Raw genomic sequence first — 20,683 nt, 5'->3', positions numbered from 1 at the left:
GTACAATAATGATTAATCCAAGTGCTGTTGAGAGATTCAAGCAAAGCTTTGACAGCCATATTCAGTACCTTTTTGGATTTTCTTTACTAACATGTATTAATGGCTTTGAGATTCACAGAAGGTTTAATAGGAGGGAAAGCTGAGGAGACAGAGAGTTCTCTCTGATAAATGTTGTTCAGGTATTGTGGGTGTCAAGAAATATCTAAAATTACTTTAACACCACAACAAAGCTATCCCTTACCTTTTTTAAAAAAAAGAGTTCAGATTAGTAGGAACTGCACCATGTATAATTGTATGCTGCTCTGATTAGAATTACTTCTATTACTGACCAGTGCTGCCAACAGTAGCATGGATTATTGTCACCCATGTGAAATCTATCATTTTATACTGAGATGTAAAAAATTAATAATGGGCTTGGATAGAGTGGACAAGAAAAACCTTACTCCCCCCACCAGTGGAGAGGTCAGTTAGTAAGGTGGGAAAGTGGGGGCGGGGGGTGATGATGGACGCAGAATAAAAGGTGATCGGTACGGCATTAAAAAGGACTTGAGGAAAACTTGCTCAGCCAGAGGGTGGTTGGCATATAAAATTCATATTCCGGGTTGGTGGTTGAGGTGGAAACCTTCATCTCATTTAAAAAGGAAGCTGGGTTTGCTCCTGAGGCACTGTAACCTGCAAGGCTATGAACCAGGTGCTGTAAAGGATAGAATGAGCAATCAGTTTATTCAGCTGGCACAGATTTGATGGGCAGGATGGCCTCTTTCTGTCCTGTAACAATAGTATGGTTCCAAGGTTATTTAGCTTCAGCTAAGATATTAACAAATGCTAAACTTAATAATATCACCATGTGTGTTTGCACATCTGTCGTAATTGGCTGCAAGGCTGTTTGATGCAGCCCTGGAAAGGCTCAAAGTGATGGCTGCCCCCCCCCACCAGTTAACCCACTGCTTAGATAGGGCGTTGGGCAGTCAGACCCTCTCCACAATAGGGATAATCTGGATGAGGAATGGTGATTGATTATGTATCCCTTCTTTTGCTGAGGACCCGTTAGTAATTCCCCAAGTATTTCCTGTACTGATTCAGTTATTGCTTGTACGGCTCTAGTAGATTGTATTTTTTGGGGTATGTCTATATTCTCTGGGCTTTTGATCAATCATCTGAAAAAACCTAACGCATGCAGGTGTTTTTTGAAATACAATGCATACTTACTGAGTAGAATGGCATCAGTGAAAGGAACATCTCTCTTTGGAATACTCTTTATTGCTGCCACTTTACCAGGAACGTTTGGGGGTGCGCTTGCTGTGGTTGATAACATTTCTTTATTGGATGATATGTCTGCACGAACCCCTTGCGATTCATCTTTTAAGTTAGCAGGTTTATTCTTGCCAGCTGTTAAATGTACAATAATGATTACAAGTCGTTACTTAATAAAAGATCCATCTCAATATTTGTTGAAGCAAAGTGTAAATAAGATGTGCCAGAGCAATGAAGGTCTGATACCTCTGAATCGCAGGATTGTGGGAGATGGCTCTACTGCTTGCAATGTAAGGCAGTCCCACCTCTACGTGATGTTGCAGACCAGCATGATAAAGGATGTCCTTCATTTTACCACAGGGAAGATCAGTTCTAACCTACTCTCAGGGACCTCTTTCTCTCGAACTGCTACAGGTCTATTCTCTTGGATTACACCAGGACGTCACTTTACAGAGTGAAGGTGACATTTATTTTTAATGCAAATACAATGTTTAATAATGCTGCATTGTGCAAGTGGCCATTGCTGAGGCCTTCTGATTTCTGTCTCCCCTTTAAAGCAGCAGCAAATCTTCGTGATGCACTTGTCTTGCTCAAAAATGCATCCTCATCCAATGACTGTCAGCACCTTAGAAGAATATCCAATTAAATCCTTGCACAACACACTCCAGATATGCCCTTTACTACAGGAAGTGCTCATTTTTCACCAGCCTTTCTGGTTTAGGGACAAAGATCAGCATGAACTCATCACATTTTTGTTTTTAAAATAGTGATAATTCGTGAAAAGAAAGTAATATAGTGCTTCAATTTATTGCTTTGCTGCTATTCTTTCTTTTCTCAAGGTTTAGGCTGCTGCTGTGGTGTTTTCTGCAGTCATTAATAAGTGCCCAATTCAACCTTCTGTACCTTGCAGCTTATTCCTCAACAATGCCTAAATCCAAATGAAATTACCACAAAGCTCATCACTGTTCCTGAGTCCCTTTCACTCTAGCACCTAATCAACTATAATTTCGCAACTTATTCTGCTGTTTCAGGCACTGTCAACGTAACTTTCCCTATAGTCCTAAACTGTGTCCATTCATTTCAAAATGATTTTGTCACACCTACACATTTTAATTGTATAACCAAACATAAGCAGTTATAAAATTTCTAACATACAAGTGTGCAACTTCATATTTACTGCCTTATGCTGCCTCATAGCCTGCAAGTTTCACCTTCAAATAGTTATCCAATTTGTTTTTGGACTTCACTATGAAATCTGCTTCCATCATCTTTTCAGACAGTGCACTCCTGATCATATATAGAAACACAGAAGATAGGAGCAGGAGGAGGCCATTCTGCCCTTTGAGCCTGCTCTGCCATTCAACATGATCATGGCTGATCATCCAACTCAATAGCCTATTCCTGCTTTCTCCCCATATCCTCTGACCCCATTTGCTCCAAGTGTTATATCTAGCCGCTTCTTGAATATATTCAATGTTTTGGCATCAACTACTTCCTGTGGTAATGAATTCCACAGGTTCACCACTCTTTGGGGGCGGCACGGTGGCACAGTGGTTAGCACTGCTGCCTCACAGCGCCAGAGACCCGGGTTCAATTCCCGTCTCAGGCGACTGACTGTGTGGAGTTTGCACGTTCTCCCCGTGTCTGCGTGGGTTTCCTCAGGTGCTCCGGTTTCCTCCCACAGTCCTAAAGATGTGCAGGTCAGGTGAATTGGCCATGCTAAATTGCCCGTAGTGTTAGTTAAGGGGTAGATGTAGGGGTATGGGTGGGTTGCGCTTCGGCGGGGCGGTGTGGACTTGTTGGGCCGAAGGGCCTGTTTCCACACTGTAAGTAATCTAATCTAATCTAATCTAATCTAAAATCAAATAAAAAGTGAACAAAATGGCAACCATGTAACCATTACTGATTATGGTCTGGTTTCCATTTAGTTCAGGAATGTTCTTTAGGGTCTACTTTGACTCCAGAATTATAGCAATGTGGGTTAATCTGATCTGCTCTCTAATCAATTAGGGATGGACAATAAATTCTGACCTAGTGCCCGATGCCCACCTCCCATGAACAAATTGCCAATGATCTTAAATCTGTCCACTCTGGTCACTGATTGTCCTCTTTGCATATTTTAAGTAAATCATATAGCTTTGAAGTACTCTATTAAATCTCTAAGCAGAGCATTCAAGCTTTTATAGTTTCTACATTTAACTAAAAGCATCCTATTCCTGGTACCATGAAATAAAATATACATTTTGATGGTGACAAATACTCCTAAATATCTGAATAGTTGGGAATCAAGCCAGAGAAGAAAGTACCATCAAAATGGCAAACTCAGAGGTTGTGTTTAAAGCTGGGACTAATGGAATTAAGAGTCAAAGTTATACAACATGGAAACAGGTCCTTCAGCCCAAACTGGTCCATGCTGACCATGGTGCCCACTCAGCTAGTTCCATTTAGAGTCACAGTAATGGACAGCACGGAAACAGACCCTTCAGTTCAACTCATCCATGCCGACCAGATATCATTGAGTCATAGAGTCATGCTGACAAAAGAGGCCTAAGGGGCAACTTTTTCACTCAGAGTGGTATGTGTATGGAATGGGCTGCCAGAAGATGTGGTGGAGGCTGGTACAGTTGCAACATTTAAGAGGCATTTGGATGGGTATATGAATATGGGTTTGGAGGGATATGGGCCACGTGTTGGCAGGTGGGACTAGATTGTATTGGGATATCTGGTTGGCATGGACGGGTTGGACAGAAGGGTCTGTTTCCATGCTGTACATCTCTATGACTCGTTCAGGTCCTGGGGATTTATTCACTTGTGTTTCAAGACATCCAGCACCTCCTCCTCTGTAATATGGACATTTTACAAGATGTCATCATCTATTTCCCCACATTCCATATCTTCCATGTCCTTCTCTACAATAAACACTGATGCAAAATACTCATTTATTATCTCCCCCATCTCCTGCGGCTCCACATATAGACTGTCTTGCTGATTTTTGAGAGCCCTATTCTCTCCCTAGTTACCCTTTTGTCCTTAATATATTTATAATAATTGCCTGCATTTAGTTAATATCCCTCTAAAACCTTCCTATCCATGTACCTTTCCAAATGTTTTTTAAATGTTGCTATTGTACTTGCCTCAACCATTTTCTCTGGTAGCCGATTGTACATATGCTCTACTCTGTGTGAAGTAGTTGCCCCTCAGGTCCTTCATAAATCTTTCCCCTCTCAACTTCAATTTAGGCTCTCTAGTTTTCAATTCCCCATCCCAGGGAAAAAAAAACTATACACCATTCATTCTATGTCCCTCATGATTTTATTCACCTCAATTAGGTCATCCCTCATTCTCTTACGTTCCAAGGAATAAAATCCTATCCTGGCCAACCTCCCCTAATAACTCAGGCCTATTAGTCCTTGCAACGCAGAATACTGGGCTAATGGTAAAATTCTTGGCAGTGTGAATGAACAGAGAGATCTCTGTCCAGGTGCATAAATCCCTGAAGATTGCCAGCCAGGTTGATAGGGTTGTTAAGGCATATGGTGTGTTGGCGTTTATTGGTAGTGGGATTGAGTTTTGAAGCCACGAGGTCATGCTTCAGCTGTACAAGACACTTGTAAGGCCGCACTTGGAGTACTCCGTGCAGTTCTGGTCACCCCATTACAGGAAGGATGTGGAAGCTTTGGAAAGAGTTCAGAGGTGATTTACTAGGATATTGCCTGGTATAGAAGGAAGATCTTACAAGGAAAGACTGAGGGAACTGCGGCTGATTTCGTTGGAGAGAAGAAGGTTAAGAGGTGAGTTAATCGAGACATATAAAGTAATCAGAGGATTAGATAAGAGCCATTTACCTCAAATGGTGAAGGCTAACATGAGGGGACAGAGCTTTAAATTGAGGGGTCATAGATTTGGGACAGATATATTTGGGTAGTTTCTTTACTCGGAGAGTAGTAGGGGCGTGGAACAGCCTACCTGCAACAGTAGTTGGCTCGCCGACGTTAAGGGCATTTAAATGGGCATTGGACATACATATGGATAATAATGGAATGGGCATCAGATTAATTTTGCAGGTCGGCGCAACATTGAAGGCCGAAGGGCCTATACTGCGCTGTAACATTCTATGTTCTATATTCTAAATCTTCTTTGCATGCTTTCCAGTTTAACTATGTCTTTTCTATAACAGGGTGACCCAAACTGTACACAATACTCCAAGTGCGGTCTCAGCAACAACTTATACAACTGTAACACAACATTCCAATTCCTAAGCTCAATGCCTTGACCAATGAAGGCCAGTAAGCTAAAGCCTTCTTCACCACCCTGTTACCTACGACGCCGCTTTCAAAGAACTATGTACTTATACTCCTAGGTCCCTCTGTTCTACAACACACCTCAGGACCTGACCATTTACTGTATAATTCCTGCCTTGGTTTGACTTTACAAAGTTTAACACCTCACACTAATCTGCACTGAATTGCATTTGCCAATCCTCAGCCCACTTCCACACTTGAACAAGATCCCTCTGCAATTTTTGATAACCTTCCTCACTATCAACGATACCTCCTAATTTTGTACCATCCGCAAACTTACTAATCATGCCTTGTACGTTCATATCCAGATCATTCATGTAAATAAAAATAACAAAGGTCCCAGCACTGAATCCTGTGGCATACCACTACTTACAGGCCTCCAGTCCAAGAAACAACCTTCAACCATCACCCTCTGCTTCCTATCTTCGAGCCACTTTTGGAGAAAGTTGGAAACTGTCAATATGCAGGTTCCATCATTGTTGGAAGACACACCATAGTTCCAGATGACCGTAGGGCTGCTCTTCCATTAGAGAAAGACAATTAGTGGTGAGTTTGATGTGCGAGTCACCAAGCCTCAGGTGAGTTCAAGTTTGAGAAGCAAGACCTCAGCCAGAGCAGGATGTTTACCTGTGCTGGATTCTGGATTAGTGGTGCTGGAAGTGCACAGCAGTTCAGGCAGCATCCAAAGAGCAGCGAAATCGACGTTTCGGACAAAAGCCCTTCATCAGGAATAAAGGCAGAGAGCCTGAAGCGTGGAGAGATAAGCTAGAGGAGGGTGGGGGTGGGGAGAAAGTAGCATAGAGTACAATAGGTGAGTGGGGGAGGGGATTGTAATGCTGTAAGATGCAGCATTAATGTGAATGTAGCCCAGCTGGAAGAGAAGGACAGAGCTATGTGCAGGAATACCAGTGTTCACAGCCCAAAAACTAAGCTAGCTAAATTAAATCCAATCCCAAAACCTACCTTTAAGAAATCCGAAAGAACTGCAGATGCTATAAATCAGAAACAAAATTAGAAATTGCTGGAAACGCTCAGCAAGTCTGGCAGCATCTGTGGAGAGAAATCAGTGTTAACGTTTCGGGTCAAGTGACCTTTCCTCAAAATTCTGAGGCAAGGTCACTGGATCCAAAACGTTAATTCTGATTTAATAATGCTGCCAGATCTGCTGAGCTTTTCCAGCAATTCCTATTTTTGTTCCTACCTTTAAGAAGTTGGATTAAGACTTTCTTACTGATTCAGCAGTGAACTAACACTAGTTAGGAAACCTGCACATTCTGGTAGTGAAGTCTAGCACTCACACCCCCACAATTACATTGTAAAATTGGACCTGCTAAGTAAACAAACGCATTAAATTCTGCTACCAGTTCCTGACTTCCTTCTGTTAATGTTAAGATCTTGAGCTATGAGGCTGACCTCACATCATTACTCAGGTGCTGCTCTATTACAGTAAGCTGAGTCTTTGCACATTATGTTGAACAGTGCACAGTAACTCCCAGTCAAATATAGAAAGTTTCTACAGACAATTGTACATCTGCTTTCACTCAATTTGTCTCAGATGTTAGTTAGTTGCAACATTAATCCATTAGTGCACCATAACTCCTTTCTGAGATACAACAAAACGTCAGTGTCAAGTCAGTCGTCATCAGTGGAGATGGAGGGGTCCAGGAAGGGGAGGGAGGTGTCAGAGATGGTCCAGGTAAATTTAAGGTCAGGGTGGAATGTGTCAGTGAAGTTGATGAATTGCTCAACCTCCTCACGGGAGCACGAGGTGGCGCCAATGCAGTCATCAATGTAGCGGAGGAAGAGGTGGGGAGTAATGCCGGTGTAATTACGGAAGATCAACTGTTCTACGTAGCCAACAAAGAGACAGGCATTGCTTGGGCCCATACGTGTGCCCATGGCTACCCCTTTGGTCTGGAGGAAGTGGGAGGATTCGAAGGGAAAATTGTTAAGGGTGAGGACCAGTTCTGCCAAACGAATGAGAGTGTCTGTGTGCTGTCAGCATCACTCTGCATCAGAAACCGACTGTCCAGCCAACTGAGTTATCTGACTAGTGGCAAGACGAGAAGGAATGAGAAAAATGCACAGTAAACCAAAGATGGAGGATTGGAAGTTGCTGGAGAAAATTCTGGTCGAGTGGAATGAAGGTATTGAAGGACATATGGATAAGATGATAACTCTGAAGTAATTAAATATACAACAGTGGTTAGCACTGCTGCCTTACAGCGCCAGGGACCCAGGTTTGATTCCAGCCACGGATGACTGTGTGGAGTTTGCACATTCTCGCCATGTCTGCATGGGTTTCCTCCAAATGCTCCAGTTTCGTCCCACAATCTAAAGATGTGCAGGTCAGGTGAACTGGCCATGCTAAATAGCCCATAGTGTCAGGTGCATTAGGCAGGGGTAAATGTAGGGATATGGGTCTGGGTGGGTTACTCTTCAGAGGATTGGTGTGGACTTGTTGGGCCAAAGGGCCTGTTTCCACACTGTAGGGAACCTAATCTAATTTAAAAGTAGTCCACAAAATTAGAGGAAATAGGTAGCAAGACATTATGCTAGCAATCCAAAATTCTGAATAAGCTAGGCAGTGTATGGGAGGTAGTGAAACCTCCATTAATTCTTGTACTGCTTTCACTGTTGACAGTCTCGTGTCAATAGACAACAGCAGGCACACCCAGTCCTAGTTCATGTAGCCCTGCAATTGTCACGGCAACAGATCAAAGTGGGCCATTTTACAGCAAGTAATGGCAATGATAGAATCTGCCTGCAGCAATGCCTTTAAACAGAGGAACAAAACACTGCAGGGGCCTCAAACAAAGGACACAAAGGGTCTCAAAACAACTATTTCACAGTTCGAGTTTGATCTGAAGCCTTCTGTCAGTCTGTGTGCAGTGTACTTACTCTCTGCCGCAGCCGCCAGTTGTGGTGTATGTGGCGTACTCTCTTTTTTGGCTAATAGTGATGCTATGTAATCAATATCACCATCGATATCAGAGGATCCATGACGTATCCCTAAGGGAGCAAGAAAACAAATCTGAATACACCAAACTTTGAAGTGTTTGAAATGAGAATGAGAGAGATCAGAAAATCAATCTGCTATGAACTGCTGATTACCTTATAGGGTGAACAGGCTCCGATCCACTTAAATTACAGCTAATCATTTAATCCTTAACATTCAGTTTAAGCTCATTTTGAATAGTTATTTCAAAATAAGATAAAAATGTCCTTTAGGATCTGATTTAAATAAACACACGAATTATTATCATTTTTTTCCTGGTATTCCATGATTGAATATCTCAATCAGGTTTTTTCACAGCCACAGTATTGAAATGGTGTTCAAAGTTACAAATGACAATCCATATGATTAAAAAAAAAATACCTGTCCACATCCTTCTAGGCGCTTCTTTAGTCTTTGATATGGTTAACCACACAATTTTCCTTCAACACCCCTCTACTAGTGTCTAGCTGAGTAGGATATAATGCGTATGCCTGCTTTCATTATCTATATAGCTGCAGCCAGCACTGGCTTCCAGCTCTCTTTAGTTTCTTGTCTACATTTTGTTCTTCAGTGATTTCAGTTTCCACACGTGCTGACTACACTCAAATTGACTTCACCACTACCTCTCTCTGCTCCTCTGCTGATTCTAAGTCACCACCTTGTCTGTCCAACATTAAATAAGCTGTTGTCTTTGGACCCTACTAAAAACTTAATTCTTTAGCCACTAGTTCCATTTACACAAACATGAATTAGGGGCAGAAGCAGGCCATTCAATTTCTCAATCCTGGTCCGCCATTCAATAAGATTATGGTTAATCCATTTGTATTTTGAATTTCAGGTAGAGAATTACAGACCTCCTTTATCCCCTGGTTGAAAAGATAACTTCCGCCTAATCTTTTCAACAATCAATTTAAATCATTCCCTCCCCCTAGGAAACTGACTAAAAGTAAATCAGACTGTTTGCAAACTTGGGGTATTCTGCCAATGGCTCTATAAATTCAAGTTCTTTGTTGTTGAACAAATTGCTCTTATATATAAAAAATATATTAACTTTAACTGCAAAAATCAATAATTAGAAATTCATTAGCAAAGCTCAGGTCCCAGGATACTCCATTCAGGTTATGCATTTTCAATGTCGCCATTTACTGTGTCAGCAAGATTTACTTGACTTGCAGCTGGACACAATTCCAAGTAAAACATGCTGCAAACAGCAAGGTGTCTTGCCAAATCCAGCAAAGGATTGCTGAGGTTGCTATCTGTATGTCAGAATAAAGTGGCACATTTATTACAAAAAGCTGAACTTCTACAACAGTCAACTATGTTTAACTATGGACACATGGATATTCAGTGAACAGAAATTCATTTTCAGTCCCTCAGATCTTTGCAAATGAAGGCACAGCTTGCAAATCAAAACTGGGCCCTTCTAGGCTGTATGATTACTGGACAAACACAGGTTTATGCTTTAGATCCTAGTTTGTGCCGCATCATTAATATTTCACTGCTGTAGTTGCAGTCACATGCTGCATCACACTCCTGTTTTTTTAAAAAAGTTCATTCATGGGACATTGGCATCACCTTTTGGGCCAGCATTAGTTGTCCGTCTGCGGTAGCCCTTGAGAAGGTGGTAGTTAGCTGTCTTCTTGAACGGACTCAGTCTGTACGCTGTAAGTAGATCTACAATGCTGAATCTGTATCATCCCAATTCCAAATTTTCACAATGGGCAGCAAACATCAGCAGAATTGATGTGCACAATCTAAACATTGCCCTCACTGTGCGCCTGCCCACCATGTCCACTTTCTAACAGCATTCAGCAGAGTTCCTTACTTATCCAGGGGCATTGAGGTCAATTATAGTACTCCTAAAATGATATCAGCAAACTCAGCAGATATTAGGAAGAAGACTCGAAACTGATGTCTTCTCAACTCATCAGAAAGAAACTGGCATTGACTTAAAACTGGAGTGTTTCAATAGAGTCAGAATTTCGGAGATGAGGAAGAGATAACTGATTTGAAGACATCACCCAGTTTTGTCTTGCATGGACAAAGTTAATTAAGGAAGTTGGACGTGTTAATCCCTCCAGACCAGTGCAATGTACATCTATAATGGTTTTGCATCTGGAAACAGAGCTCAAGTATTAAACTAAAAAACGTTCTATATTAAACTATTTCAGGTTTTCAATCTACTTGTAAGTGAACACAGCTGATTGGAGATAATATCATGTGAACTGAGTACACTTCGTAAACAGAGCAGTATTCACCTTGAACGGATCATAGAAAAGAGAGCGAAGCACAAGTTAAACAACAAGATTAAGAGAACTGCACATCAACCATGAAATTTGGGATAATAAAAGACTTGGTTTGTTATCTTGTTAAATAACACTGTCAACAGCACATACCACAGGGCCTGCCCTGAAACCCCCGACAACTATAAGCTAGATGTGTGTGGTTGCAAGTGGACTTGCAAAGTTCCTGGTAATCAACATACCACTCTCTCTCCAGACAAAAGCAAACAGATTCTGCTTTGAGAAAGAGGGCTTAACCAGTACTGCAGGAGGTGGTACAGATGTAAATCAGCAGCTTGCACTGTGTCAGACTGCAAACACTCCATGGGTCTGAAAGAAGACAGATGGGATTCATGAGAAATTGACTGCTCCATAATAGCAGCCAACAGCTCCCTGTTGCTCACAATGAGCAGCACCTTTTACAGCAACATCCCATACAATGTGCTTCAGGACAGGACAAACCCAATAGTGCCTGGACTGGAGTAGCAACCTAACGGGTTTAGATTAATTTAATTATTTGGACAATGTACAACTCGAGATAATGCCGGCACTTTCAGAGACAGTACAGTTGCCTGAATATACTTGTTTTTCACCAAAACACTAAACTGCATACAATTCAGCTTTCTTATCTGGGCTTTATCAATGAAGCTACTGTCTGTTGAGTGTATAATGTCTTTTTAAACATTGGACTCGGTGCCGTCATCAAGGCCTAAGGTACGATCTGCAACGGAGGTAAAGGCACAACGGAGACAAGGTGTTTGGTATGCTTGCCTTTACTGGTCACAGCATTGAGCAGAGAAGTTGGGAGGTCTTGTTGTGTCTGTATAGGACATTAGTTAGGCCACTTTTTAAATATTGTGTACAATTTTGGTCTCCCTCCTATTGGAAAGACGTTGTGAAACTTGAAAGGGTTCAGAAAAGATTTACTAGGATGTTGCCAGGGTTGGAGAGTTAGAGCTCTAGGGAGAGGCTGAATAGGCAGGGTCTGTTTTCCTTGGAGCACAGAGGCTGAGGGGTGACTTTATAGAGGTTTATAAAATCATGAGGGGCATGGACAGGTTAAATTGACAAGGTCTTTTCCCTGGGGTGGGGGAGCCCAGAACTAGAGGGCACAGCTTTTAGGGTGAGAGGGGGAAGTGGTGGAGACTGGTACAGTTATAACATTTAAAAGGCATCCGGATGAGTACATGAGTAGGAAGAGTTTAGAGGGATATGGGCCAAGTGCTGACAAATGGCAGATTAATTTAGGTATCTGGTCAGCATGGACAAGTTGGACCAAAGGGTCTGTTTCCATGCTGTACATCTTTTATTTTAGATTCCCTACAGTGTGGAAACAGGCCCTTCGGCCCAACAAGTCCACACCGACCCTCGGAAGAGTTACCCACCTCCCTCTGACTCATGCACCTAACAATTATGGACAATTTAGCCAATTCACCTGACCTGCACATCTTTGGAATGTGGGAGGAAACCGGAACACCTGGAGGAAACCCTCACGGACACGGGGAGAATGTGCAAATTCAACACAGTCGCCCAAGGCTGGAATTGAACCTGGGACCCTGGCGCTGTGAGGCAGCAGTGCTAACCACTGAGTCACCGTGCTGCCTCTATGACTCTGACACTGCTGGCTCCTCCAGAGACATTCAGACCCATCAGATGTATGCTTTTTCATGAGCTGGCAACAAAGAAAACCACCTGGGAAGTATATTTTCCCACTACTATAATACTATCTCTGGGATCTCTAAAAGATATATCCTTGGCCCTCTCCTCTACCTAATCTGCATGCAGCCCTTTGGCAATTTCATCCAAAAACACGGTGACTTCATCTGAAAATAAGAAACACGCAGCCCTACCTTTTCACGATATCTCAATCCTCAATCACCTCAAAATTGTCAAGTGTTTGGCATCGGTATTGACTGAGCAGCAACTTTGTCCAATTAAGTAATAGAAACACCAAAGTCCAACCCCTAATGCTGACTTTGTTTACTCAGCATTGACTCAAACCCTCTCCCTGATGATGACCTGAAATACAAATCAGATTGTCTGCAACCTTTGCATCATATATTCAATCCCTAGCCAGCAAAGTATGTTTAGAAAGTGGTGGGAGAGATATATGGAAACCTTAAATTTGTAAGTAAATATAAACATGTAATTTATAAACAGAGGCACCAAGTACAAAAGCAACCAAGTTGTGGTAGACCTTTGTAAAAACCTTGGTTTGGCCTCAACTGGAATATGGTAAAAACAAGGTAAAAACAATGACTGCAGATGCTGGAAACCAGATTCTGGATCAGTGGTGCTGGAAGAGCACAGCAATTCAGGCAGCATCCGAGGACAGGCAAAATCGACGTTTCGGGCAAAAGCCCTTCATCAGGAATAAAGCATTCAATTATGGACACCACACTTTCAGAATGATACATCAGCTTTGGGGAGAAGCACAGAAAAGGTTTTCAAGAAAGACTTCAGGGATGAGGGACTTCGCTATGTTGAAAAAGTCGAGGTTGTTCATCTCATATAACAGCAGATTTCATAGGGGTGTTCAAAATCATGGGTCAGATTAAATGGAGAGCAATTGTGGAAGGGTAAAAAACTAAAGGACAGGGATTGGCAGAAGAACCAGTGACAAAGAAAAACTAGTTTTTTTTTTGTACAGAGGATGGTTAGAATTTGGAATGCAGTGCCTGAGTATGTTTTGGAGGCAGACGATATCATGGATACAAAAGCCACTTGAATAAGCAAATGAAGAGAAACATGCAGTCTCTGGACAAAGGATGCGGGAGTGGGATTAGCTGAACTGTATCTCGTTTTCTCACACAGAGCTAGCACAAATAAGACTGGATGAATAGCCTCCCTTTTTGCTGAAATGCATGATTCATTTCTGTCCACTTATCCATTCTATAACCATGCACCAACTATTTCCACCAACAACACTGTGCTGCTCTCTCCTGCCTCAGCTCATCTGTCTCCCTCACAATTTCTGTAACCACCTACAGTGGTCCAAAATATCAGAACTCTTCAGGTTGTCCTTTTTAAAATCACTCCATCATAATGGTCCTGTCTTCAACTTCCATGGTCCTAATGACTAATATTTTTTTCCTGAAGCTGCTCCCTTGTCTGTTAGCTGCTCTTTAAAAACTACCTCTTTGGCTATTTTTTGTGTAATCTGACCTGGTAATACCTTCTATGGCTTGGTGAAAAATTATGTTTGACAAAGCTCCAGTGAAGCACATTAAAAGGGGCACATTAAATTTCAGCAGTCCTTGATAGTACAAGTCGCTCTGACAATAGACAATACACAATAGGTGTAGGAGTATGCCATTTGGCCCTTCGAGCCAGCACCACCATTCATTATGATCATGGCTGATCAGCCACAATCAGTATCCTGTTCCTGTGTTATCCCCATAACCCTTGAATCCACTATCTTGAAGAGCTCTATCCATCCCTTTCTTGAAAGTATCCAGAAATTTGGCTCTACTGCCTTCTGGAGCACAGTATTCCATACACCCACCACTCTCTGGGTGAAGAAGATTCTCCTCAACTCTGTTCTCAAAGGCCTACCCCTTATTTTTAAATTGCGTCCTCTGCTTCTGGAGTCACCCATCAGCAAAACATGCTTCCTGCCTTCAGTGTGTCCAATCCTTTAATATGTCTCAATCAGATCCCTTCTCATCCTTCAAAACTCAAGTGCATACCACCCAGTCACTCCAATCTGTCAACATCTGATAGTCCCGCCATTCCAGGAATTGACCTCGTGAACTACGCTGCACTCCCTCAAAAGCCAGAATGTTCTTCCTCAAATTTGGAGACCAAAACTGCACACAATACTCCAGGTACGGTCTCACCAGTGCCCTGTACAGCTTTGGCGCAGGATCAGCAAACTGTTTCACATTCTGAACTAGGAACCTTCCTAGCTTTTATCCTCACCTGAGATCCATTTGGTCCATGAGCTGAGTTAGGTTTTGTGGGTGCTTAGTCTATCTGGAGTGTGTTCCAAGTGATAACAACACAGAGGAGGGCCTCCTGGATATGAATTCCATGCCACGTTCAGAACCAACGGAACCACTGTGATGTCTCGCTCCCATATAGAAATAATTGTCTCCCTTCCCCTCAAAGCTCCTCTGGAGCAATGCAGATCAGTCTCAGAGTATGAAAGCAAAATGGCTTTTTAGTTACTGATGACATCCTGCACAAGATCCCCATCTCATTTACTTTATCATGGCCAGGTCACTTCCTTGGCATTTCCCCAATCCTCCCTCTATATTTTATTCTCCCTGGGGATTCACCATGAGAAAACACCTATGCTTCTGCAACATTTTTCATGAATCCCAGATTCCAAAGCTCTTGACATCCAGTTAAGCATTAGTAACTGTTGTAATAAAGGAAATATAGTGGCTAATTCATATATAACATCCCATAAACAACAATGTGATAACGGTAAAATAATTTGCTTTTACTGCTGAGCAGCTAGTCCGGGGAGAAGTGTTCACATTTTTGGATCATTGGAATCTCATCTGGGGTAGAAGTGACCTGTGTAAGAAGGAGGAATTGCACTAGTATTGGATGGGGACTAATATACTGGCGGGAGAATTGCTGGAGCTGCTCAGGTGGATTTAAACTAGTAAGTTGGTGGGTGGTTTGGAGCCTGGGAGACAGTGAGGGCAGAGATAAATTTGAGACTGGTACAGTTGGGAAAAGGAGCAAGTCAAATAGTTAGGCAGACAGGAACAAAGCAGAGTATGAGGTAGGACTGATAAATTAAGTTGCACTTATTTCAATACAAGAGGCCTAACAGGTAAGGCAGATAAACTCAGGTCATGGGTGGGATCATGGGACTAGGATATCATAGCAATTACAGAGACCTGGCTCAGGGAGGAATAAGACTGGCAGCTTAATGTTCCAGGGTATAGATGCTATAGGAAGGACAGAAAGGGGGGCAAGAGAGGAGAGGGAGTGGTGTTTTTGATTACGGATAACATTACGGCTGCACTTAGTGAGGATATTCCTGGGAATAAGTGCAGGGAAGTTATTTGGAGAAAACTAAGAAATAAGAAAGGGACCAACAGAGTGCCACAAGGATCAGTGCTGGGTCCTTTCATCATTTATATAAATGATTTGGATGTATGGTTAGTAAGTTTGCAGAAGACACCAAAATTGGAGTTGTAGTGGACAGCGAAGAAAGTTCTCTCAGAGGAAAGCAGGATCTTGATCAGATGGGCTGAGAAGTGGCAGATAGAGTTTAATTTAGATAAATGGTTGGTGCTACAGTTTGGAAAGGCAAATCAGGGCAGAACTAATACACTTAATGGCAAGGTCCTGGGGAGTGTTGCTGAACAAAGAGAAAACTTGGAGTGCAAGTTCACAGTTCTGTGGTATTGCAGGAAACATTTAACATTGCATGATGGGAAAAAATTGGTCAAACTCTCGAGTTATAATTCAGTAAGTTAAAAGGACCATGGCTACAGGTCAGAACAGCTCTCAGGACCAGGCTGAATGTAAATAAATTCCTTAAGTTTGATAAAACTTCAGTAATCTTCTTAATGGCTCTTATATATTTCGAACTGCCTAAACAAAACGTCCGTATAACAGATACAGAGTTATGGAATGACGCAAATAATTAATTTTTTTTTAGGACTTAGGTTCAGTGTTACAGATGATGTACATTCCATGATCATCTGTAAATTAATCAGCATATTTTAAAGTATACAATGTACACATTTCTTTTGTAAAGGTGCGAAACATGGAATAGGAACCCTCCTGTCCTCAAGTTTCAGCCAACTTGCTGCAATATTTTTAATAAAAGCTGATAATTGTCAGTTCAATTGATTCTTTTTCGAGTACTGTTGATTTCTTTTGCTCACACAGATTGCTGCTAATTAAACTCCATTTCGACAGTTCCTTGAAAGTGGAGTCGTAGGTAGATAGGAAAGTGAAGGTGGCATTTGGTATGCTTGCATTTATTGGTCAGTACATTGAGAATAAGAGTTGAGAGGTCATGTTTCAGCTGCACAGGAGTTTGGTTAGGCCACTTTTGGAATACTGTGTGCAAATCTGGTCTCCCTGCTACAGAAAGTTTGTTGTGAAACTTGAAAGGGTTAAGAAAGATTTACAAGGATGTTGCTAGAGTAGAAAGGTTTGTCTTATAAGGGGATTTTGAGTAGGCTGGGACTGTTTTTGCTGGAGCGTCAGAATCTGAGGGGTGACCTTACAGAGGTTTATAACATCATGAGCAACATGGATAGGGTGAATAGCCAAGGTCTTTGCCCTGGGGCAGGGAAGTCCAAATCTAGATGGCACAGTTTAAGGTGAGAGGAGAAAGAACTTAAGGGGCAACATTTTCATGTAGAGGGTGGTGCGTGTATGGAATGAGCTGCCAGAGGAAATGGTAGAGGCTGGTACAATAACAATATTTAAAAGGCATCTGGATTGGTATATGAATAGAAAGGGCTTGGAGGGATATGGGCCGGGTGCTGGCAAGTCGGACTAGGTTAATTTAGGTTGGCATGGACAAGTTGGACTGAAGGGCCTGTTTCCGAGCTGTACAACTCTATAACTCTGAGTCTACTGATGTTAGTTGAGGGTTACATTTTAATCATGCAGGACACCAGATTGAACTTCTCTGCTCTTTTTTGGAATAGTGCTCGAGACTCATTTAAGTTGACTTGAGTAGACTGACTGAGCTTCACAGTCTCTCCTGGCATCCCCACCAGTGCAGTACTCCCACAGTACAGCTGAGTCAGATAATAAATCAAGATTATGTATTTATAAACTCCTGACAAAAACAAGAGCACTACCACACAGCCACGTTCACAGGAACGTTCTGTCATGATGACTCACAACCCAGTTCCTGTTGCCCTGCATTCACGAATTGCCTGCATGCTGTTGTTGGGTAGCTCTGTTTAATTAATCCAGCCATTGAGAATTTTGCGTGAAAGGCCTAGTCTGTCACTATGGAGACAAAATGACCTCTACAAATGTTTGCATTGTGTGTGGCCTATCCATTCGAATGTGCAGTACCTTCATTTTTTTGTTGTGCAGCCAGTGTCTTAAAGACACTCTTGCGTGGCCAACATGATACCATGATTTATCATGATTCTAATACCTGAAACTGGTCAATACCAAACAGAAGGAAAATCAACTAAGGCACTGGAACCATACAAAATTTGACACAGCTACATCATGAGATATTATGGCAAACGATTGATGTAGTTTTCAAATGAGTGTCTTAAAAGATGAAAGTGAAGCAGTATTGTTTAGGGATGAAATTTCAGAATTATGGCCTTGATGGCTGAAGAAAAGGCAGAGCAATTAAAATCAGAGATGTTATGGGCAGCACGGTGGCACAGTGGTTAGCACTGCTGCCTCACAGCGCCAGAGACCCGGGTTCAATTCCTGCCTCAGGTGACTGACTGTGTGGAGTTTGCACATTCTCCCCGTGTCTGTGTGGGTTTCCTCCGGGTGTTCCGGTTTCCTCCCACAGTCCAAAAAAACTGCAGGTCAGGTGAATTGGCCATGCTAAATTGCCCGTAGTGTTAGGCAAAGGGGCAAATGTAGGTGAATGGGTCTGGGTGGGTTGTGCTTCGCCGGGTCGGTGTGGACTTGTTGGGCCGAAGGGCCTGTTTCCACGCTAAGTAATCTATCTAGAGATACTCAAGAGGTCGGAATTGGAGGATCACAGAGATCGAAGATGACTGTGGGGCTAATGGTGATTAAACAGATAGGGAACAAACGAAGCCACGGAAAGACTTTTAAACAAATTTTAAAATTGAGACAACACCAAACTGGGAGCCAGTAAATGCACATTAGGATATATAAGAAACACCTTACCTTAACTTTGACGTAAGTTAAGCTGGGGGTAGGTGGATGATGTAAGGAATAGTACAATCGATCTCTTTCCCCCAACCCACACTCCTCCCTGCTGATTTATTTGTGGCTTCACTTGCCTGCCTTCCTGTGATTCACCTATTAGACTTCTCTTCTGCATCAGTCTAATGTAAGACGATGAGTGGTGGGAAAGTAATTAAGCTTCGGAGATTTTTGAAGTTAGGTAAGATGACTGAGCTTGAAAGCAGGTTGTGAAATGCAAATTAAAACTTCCTTGTGACTAGATGCACTTCCACAACAGTTCCAGAACCTTCTGTGGCTGTGTGTTAACAGATATTCATCTATAATATTTTATGCCATTTTAAAAAAACTGAGACAGTAGTGTCACAGTCAGATCTTCAGATATCTTATCCGACCCATACCTTTTTATGTTTCTTCGACTACAGGATGAATTTCTGTGGTACCTGCCGAATTACATCCAGAAATTCCTGCTATTGTTGCTAAACTACATTCCCTGTTAGGTGTATTTTAATGGTAACTCTTTTATACAATTGATAGTATAGCCAAATGGCCAAACCTACCTTTTTGAGTGGTGTTACAAACCCCAGCCATAGAATCCAATCCCTCTATCCCACTCTATGATACTATTGGTGACATTGACATCACACTTGCCTGACGTGAGCTACCAACCAACACCGTCACCATCACCAGAAACATTTAACCTACTGTAACATCAACTGTCTCAGCCCTGCCTCAGCTCGTCTGCTAAAACCATCATTCACAAACTTCTTAAATTTGACTCAATTATTCAAATAATCTCATGGTAATCTTCCACCTGGCACCCTTATTAACTTCAGCTTATCAAAAACTCTGTTGCCCATATCCTAACGTGCACAGAGTCCCACTTACAGACTCCCCGTATCAACTTTAAGATTCTCATCCTCGTTTCAAGTCTCTCCATGGCTTTGCTGTTTCCTCTCTCAATCTCCTTTAGTCCCACAATTCTGAGTTCAGAGATCCTCCAGTTCTGATCGCCTGAGCATCCCTGATTTTAATCACCTTTCCTTTTCTTCAGCTCTGAAGGGTGTAATTGCTGAATTTCTATCCCTAAACAATTCGACTTCTCTTTCTTGTTTTAAGACACTGGTTTTAAAACTGCATCGATCATCTGTCCTAACATCTCATTATATAACTCCATGTCAAACTTTGGTTGATAATACTCTTATGAGATGTCCTGGGGTCTTTTGCATTAAAGTAACTCTGACAATGATAACAGCTTGCATTTATATACTTTGCTTCTCCCAAAAAAAAACTGCCAAATGACTGAAAACGTTTGAGGACAAATATAACGCCCACCTCATTACACAATTAACTCTAATTAATATGGTATGGACCGCATTGGGTGGAATGAGCAATTTGTTAGATTGCAGCACAGTAGCTTAATCAATGGCTTAAAAACTGAGGTATTGACAAAAAATGTAACATTGATTAGCTGCTACGTAGCACTGGCGGTTTTAGAAACATTTTTAAAAAGTGATAATGCATAAAAATATCCCCAATTCATTTTAAAGCCAATTAATCATTATGTATCCTACAGCCACCAGAACAAGATCAGTGAACCTGCAGACAACCCTAATGTCTCCACATCATCCTGTTATTAATCAGCAGGCAATCTAAGGCAGGTCACAAGTGATTCACCAAATTCATGAATAAGCTCTTGCCCTTGGCAAGGCTGTCACAGATGCAGCCAATTTCCACTGCCCACAGAAGACAGAAGGTACTTTGACAATTAAACCGGGGTTCATCAGAGCAGCCTTAATTGGCATAATGGAATTTCTGTAGCACCTTTTACATCCTTTGGCCATCTCAAAGTGCTTTTCAACTAATTATGCGCTTATGAATTGCAGTCACTAATGTTGCATAGGGAAACACCGGCAGCCAAATTTCACACTACAAGGTTCCATTAAAAGCAATGGAATATATGGCCAGATAATGTTTAACTGCTCTATTTGGCCAGGAGTGGAGTCGGG

General features: G+C 42.0%; 1 protein-coding gene across 1 annotated transcript in view; it reads right to left on the bottom strand.

Annotated features, from left to right (window-relative positions):
• The window catches only part of LOC122564748 (neural proliferation differentiation and control protein 1-like), a 195,139-nt gene that overhangs the window by 15,345 nt on the left and 159,111 nt on the right, over positions 1–20,683 (bottom strand). The window contains exons 3-4 of the mRNA XM_043719908.1: positions 8,457–8,567; positions 1,210–1,389 (exon numbers count right to left, since the gene is read on the bottom strand). Coding sequence (XP_043575843.1) covers positions 1,210–1,389; positions 8,457–8,567 — 291 coding nt within the window. The remainder of the gene's footprint in view (positions 1–1,209; positions 1,390–8,456; positions 8,568–20,683) is intronic.

Source organism: Chiloscyllium plagiosum, chromosome 30 (assembly GCF_004010195.1).
Source record: "Chiloscyllium plagiosum isolate BGI_BamShark_2017 chromosome 30, ASM401019v2, whole genome shotgun sequence".
Classification (NCBI taxonomy): Eukaryota; Metazoa; Chordata; class Chondrichthyes; order Orectolobiformes; family Hemiscylliidae; genus Chiloscyllium; species Chiloscyllium plagiosum.
The sequence above is the reverse complement of the archived record's forward strand: the minus strand, read 5'-3'. Positions and strand labels throughout refer to the sequence as shown.